This window comes from Pistacia vera, unplaced genomic scaffold, assembly GCF_008641045.1.
Source record: "Pistacia vera cultivar Batoury unplaced genomic scaffold, PisVer_v2 Contig374, whole genome shotgun sequence".
Classification (NCBI taxonomy): Eukaryota; Viridiplantae; Streptophyta; class Magnoliopsida; order Sapindales; family Anacardiaceae; genus Pistacia; species Pistacia vera.
This window is the reverse complement of record NW_022196195.1, coordinates 2,056,334-2,062,333: the sequence shown is the minus strand read 5'-3', so window position 1 is coordinate 2,062,333 and position 6,000 is coordinate 2,056,334. Positions and strand designations below refer to the sequence as shown.

At 30.3% G+C, this 6,000-nt stretch overlaps 1 protein-coding gene across 1 annotated transcript; it reads left to right on the top strand.

Moving 5' to 3' along the window:
- Positions 1–504: 504 nt before the first annotated feature.
- LOC116140632 (potassium channel AKT1-like) lies at positions 505–813 on the top strand. The gene has a single exon (XM_031426234.1). The coding sequence runs from the start codon at positions 505–507 to the stop codon at positions 811–813; it is 309 nt and encodes a 102-aa protein (XP_031282094.1).
- Positions 814–6,000: the final 5,187 nt, after the last annotated feature.

The window sequence follows — 6,000 nt, the reverse complement described above, 5'->3', positions numbered from 1 at the left end:
ATTACAAATCTATTTGAGGATCTTCAGTTAGTCACTATGAATCTGTCAAGCTAGAATTACACTTTCAACTTATATATCTAGTTCAAAATAATATCAATAAATTTATTGAGCTAGGATCTTCAGTTTGTTGACTTAAAAACTCTTTGCAGTGTGTTCTTGTCCTTGTCATGAGGTCGCTCTATCTGATATGCTATTTCAACTTTTTATATGAGGCTTCTATAGTCAACCGTATATTACTTAAATATGCACCTGATCCTACCACATTGTAATTCTTTTTAATGGCCCCATATTATTAGGTGTCCTGTGTTGTTGAGTTGCCATATTCTTCCTACTACACTTTAGATAAATTTCCCCTTTCATTTACGATTCAAGTAAATGATTACTTAATATAATATTCAACCTAGAATATTTTGGGATTGAGGATTTAAACTCGTCTTCATGCATCTGCTAAGTGTAATTAGTCCTGCAAATATTTCAAAAGTGATTTAAATTTAATTTTCACATATGGCAGACTCGGATGGGAATGTACCATTATGGGATGCAATGCTGGGTGGTCATGAACATGTGATCAAACTTCTTACGGAAAATGGTGCAAACCTTAATTCTAGAGATATGGGTCACTTTGCATGTACTGCCGCTGAGCAGAACGACTTAGAATTACTTAAAGAAATTGTTCGCCATGGAAGGGTTATCACAGAAACTAGGAAAAATGGCTCCACTGCTCTCCACGTTGCAGTTTATGAAGACAACATTGAAATAGTTAGATTTCTCTTAGACCTAGCAATTTGTCTATTAATGGTTCAAAAACTTTGAAGCAACGAAGGGAGGAAGAAAGGAAGGCATCTGAAGCTAGTGGAGATACAAAAGCATGGAATAGATTTGGTTGTGTTTTTTAGGTAGTAGAAAGTGTATTTAGTTAGAAAGGGTTGGCCGGATCCATGGAATCTTTAGAGTAGGGATTGAAAGTGCATTTAGTTGAGACAAAATGCATGTTTTGGTAGGTTGTTATTTTGGGAAATGTTAGAATTGCTGGAACTATCATTTTCTAGATTTCTTTATTGTATTTGCATCCTATTAATCAATATAATTTCCTCAGTTTTTCTCTTAATTGATTGTTTGGTGAGTGAGGATCTTGGTTGACAAATTTTTAGGCTACTGTTTTATAAGTTTTTCTCTTAATTTGTTGAACATTTATTAGTGAATCAGAAAACAATTTTAATGGTTTTGATGAGTACTTTATGAGATTATCAAATTAGTCTTGGTCACTTAAGCGATCAAGGTTTATCTATACTGGATCGCTTAAGCGAGAGCCGATATCGCTTAAGCAATCGTGTACTTGATGATTATTTAAACACAAATTAGCCTTGGTCGCTTAAGCGATCAAGGCTTATATACACTGAATCGCTTAAAAGAAAGCTGCATCGCTTAAGCAATCTTGAATTTGAGAAGGAATAGTCAAGTACAAAGAAAATTGGTCTTGGTTGCTTAAGCGACGTAGACTATCGCTTAAGCGATCATGACTTATTTGTATAGGATCGCTTAAGCGAGATCTGACATCGTTTAAGCAATCAAGGGTAATTTGCTTTTGTACTTAGAATAATCCTTCTCAAATACACAATCGCTTAAGCAATGTCAGCTCTCGCTTAAGCAATCCAACATAGATAAGCTGTGATCGCTTAAGTGATAGCCTACGTCGCTTAAGCGACCAAGGCCAATTTGCCTCTTTTCTCCTCAATCTTTTGATACTGTGAACGTTTGAGTGAGAAATTATATTCCGTAATGTGGGTCAGCTGTCTATTCAATCATACCATCCACATTTATGAAATGAGGTACGTTTCTACTAATGTGTCGCACTAGTGTGCTATGACATTTCTCTATGTATCATAGGGTTGTTAGTCACATATCAGAGCTGTCATATTTTGATGTTGTGAATGTCAGGGGTATAAATTAACGGTAATAATCTTCTTAAATAGCCTTAATATGTGTTAATAGAAATAAAGTGTCAAATAATCCTCCATAAATGGCCTTAATATATGTTAATAACCGATGTCGCTTAAGCGATCAAGGCTAATTTCCTTCTTTTCTCCCGAATCTTGTGATGTTGTGAACATCCCAAGTTAACATTAACGTTACTTAATATGGGGTTGTCAAATAATCCATATAAAAAACAAGATCGCTTAAGCAATTCAGCTCTCGTTTAAGCGATCTAGTATATATATGTTAGCGTATGCCCTAGGAACCAATCCTGTGGTCGGTTCCAAGGTATTATGCTTTGTATATATATATGTTAATGTATATATTTTGTATATACATTTTTATCTTATTAATAAAAGAAAGTGTTCTTATTTCACATGTGGTTTATTGCTTCATTTATCTATATGTATTACATGTGAAATGTTCAGATGATTAAATCTTTAAAAGATCAAAATCATCAAAGTATTCCCTACATAGGTAATATTAATTGGGCAATAATATTACATAGTAGACATGTTGAATGCCTCTGTTAAATATCATGTAATGGTATTAGTGTGGGTGATTATAAAAGCTATATCACTAAGGCATTAGCATGGATAAGCGGTTAGTGAACTGTTTATCGAATATGGCCATTTATGATGAATCACATAGACATTTAAAATGTAGTCAATGATGCATCATAAGATCGTACTAGTGTACTAATAATCCTTAGACCTAAGATATCACGATTGGATTCTGCATAAATGCATATGATTCATATGGTGTATAAACACGAGGCTAATCATGTCATGTGTTAATAAGCCGATTTGGCCATGTGTTGTTTATGTGTGAAGACAAGTGATAGTCAAGATGGGATCCGTTGACTTGGTATAGATTGATATCAAGTTCCTAGACAAATGTCAAGATACATTGGAAAAGGAAAATCTCTGGCCGGGGTATATAAAATGTTACCTGAAAGGTTGTTTCATGGTGATATGCTCCATATGTATTGATTGTTAATTTGATATAAATTAAGATAAGGATTTTGACATACCATGAATTCATTCTTAATTGGGATTAGACAACGAAAAGATTTGATTACATATGGCATATGGTTATAAAAGGGTTTGTTGGAGTATATCTTCATTATGACTTAGGGGTTATGGAACATTGTTAGATGCCTACCATAATCGGTAGGAGTTTTGTTCATAAAGAGTTATGACAAAACATATCGGAATAGACTATAATATTGGGCCCACAGCTAAGCCACAGTAAACCTAAAAGGCCACACATAAAAACTAAGGAGAATGGAGAAATAGCCAAAGAGAATTGATTATCCAAGGTTGGCTAGCACCTATTAAGGGTAATAAAGTTATTTATATTATTATTATTGAATTTGATTCAATGGATGGTTATATTAATTATTATGAATAATTTAAGAGTTAAATTGCTAATTGGAATTAAATGGAATTCCAATTCATAATTAATCATTTTCTTTGTATTAAATTGAATTTAACAATGGGTTGTAATTGTAAACATATAAACAATTTAAGGGTTAAATTGTTATGTAAATAATTTAAGAGTTAAATTGTTAATTGTGATTAAATTTTAATCCAATGTTATTATTTAAAGAAGTTTAATAACTTCATAATAATTATAGAATTATTTACAACTCCAAAAACAATTACGGAATTGTTTAAGGAAGTCCAAAACAATTATTGAATTGCTTACAAGGTTACATATATAAAGAAAAAGATATATCAATTTTAATGTAGAGATCAAAAATTTCTAAGAACCCTAAATGTCTTTCTTGGCCTAATTCTTCTTTTACTTTAGTGTGGATACTTTTTGTTTAATTTCTCTTGAAACTAAAAGTCTCCAAGGTTGCTAAGGACTTAAGGTAACAAGCCATACCTTACTTGTTTTCAATTTGATTGAATTTTTTTACAAAATACTAAGATATATATATATATATATATATAGTATCGCATGCATTCCAAGTTTCAAATGGTATCAGAGCCAAGGATTTAATTCTTATTTATCTAAAATTGGCCAAAAAGTGCATGTTCATATGTTGAATAATGTTGTGTAATTTTACAAATTTTGATTTGTGAAGTTATATGTTAACTTGCTTTGTAAGAATTGTAGATCCATACATGTGTATCCTTCATATGCCAGATCATGTTAGTTAACTAGCAAAATTCGGTCATGGCTTAAGTTTTAAAATTTTTAATTGCACTTTATGTTCTTATGATCTTTGTTTGAAAAACATGATGGTTATGGCACAAACATCAAGATTTAATTGAAATTTTAGTTTTTTATTGAAGTTGGCCAAATGAGATTTGGGTTAAAATATTGCTTGTTCAATATTTATGGCTTGAAGAATATGATTCTTGGTGTTTAGGACATTGTATGGATGCTATATGTAAATTTTGACGAAAATTGATGTTGTTCACATAATTTTGATTATGTGAAATTTTGGCCATGACAAGTTTGTAAATTAATTGCTGATTAATTAGCATACTTGTTTAGATAATTCAAAAAGTTTTAATGTTTTAATAGTAATTGAAATGTTCATGGATGCATGGAGATGAGTTTTGTTCATGTGAGAAATTATTGCATATTTTTTAATTAGGTGCAAAAAGGGTTGTTTGATCATCTTTGGCGTAATTTGTCATGTTACATTATGTTTGATAAATATGGGATTTAATGGACATCAATGAGAATTAAGATAATTTGCCTTAAAGAGTTAAGGGTGAAATTGTCTTTGTGCCAACAACATGGAAAGATAGTGTGAACACAATTTAATTATTAATTATGTCTTTGATAAAATTAATTGGATTAATCATTAATGTTTATTAATATGCCATGTGATAAGATAAACATAAATTTAATTCACAAACTTTTCATTGCCAAATGTTGGTTGTATAATTGCTTATTTAATGTAAGTGTTACATTATCCCCTAAAGTTCATTTTTTTTTTAATGATTATTAATGGGCAATTTATTAGATATATGAGATATATGAGATATACATATGTGTTTTATTAACATAATACATATTTGTTATGTTTGATAACATGTGATGTCGTATTTAAGCATGTAATACACTTGTATGATTTATGCATATTAATTATGCCATTATTTACAGTTAAATTTTAATATTTATATGAAGTATTGAAACTTAATTTTATGGCATGACATTTAGTTTTAGGTTTGTAGTTTGAGGTTTATATTTTTATAATTAGTTGATACATATGGTGGATATGTATAGGGAAGATATTAAAACATTAACCTAAAACAAAACCTAATCTTTAAATCTTCTCTAATTAAAATATTAAGTCTAAGCCTTTAATTATGAGTCAATTAATTTTTTGCCATAGAATTAGAGATCCCAAGATTTCTATTATGTGAGGGATACTAATTTTATGACATAGAATTGATTGTCTTAGTTCTTGGATATAATTTTTCATTGTACCCAAGATTTCTATTATGTGAATGTATAATAGAAATTCTATTTTAAGAAAGTATAATGGGTTGGATTTAACTAGTCTAGAGTACCAAAATTTCTATTATGTGAGGTATCTGAAACTAGAGGCAATGAAATGAATCATAACTTATATGGTGATATAAAAGGAAGTAGTTTCTTACTTATTGAATTTAATGGACCAAGATTTCTATTATATGAGGTTTATTAAATTTGATAAGAATTTGATTCCCCACTAAAAATTTTAATCTAGCGAAATTTCTGAATCTTCATCCAAGGAAGCATAGGATTTAAATAAAAGTGGGACCTAATTAGATTAGCTTAATAAAAGATATATGTGACAAAACACTCATAAGTTTTTAATTTCCTTGCAGCATCTCTCATAATATATTAAACCATAAAAGATGAATAATCTACTATTGAAAATCCTGGATGAGAACAACAAGTTAGTTGGCCATAGTAATTTCAATGATTGGGTGAGGAAACTGACAATAATATTAAGTTTAGAAAACGCAGCCTACATTTTAGAAACGCCTATGCTTGAACCTCTTCCTTCTGATG

Excerpts from the sequence above, each read along its gene's own strand:
- LOC116140632 (XM_031426234.1), top strand. The coding sequence starts at position 505 with ATGGCAGACTCGGATGGGAATGTACCATTATGGGATGCAATGCTGGGT.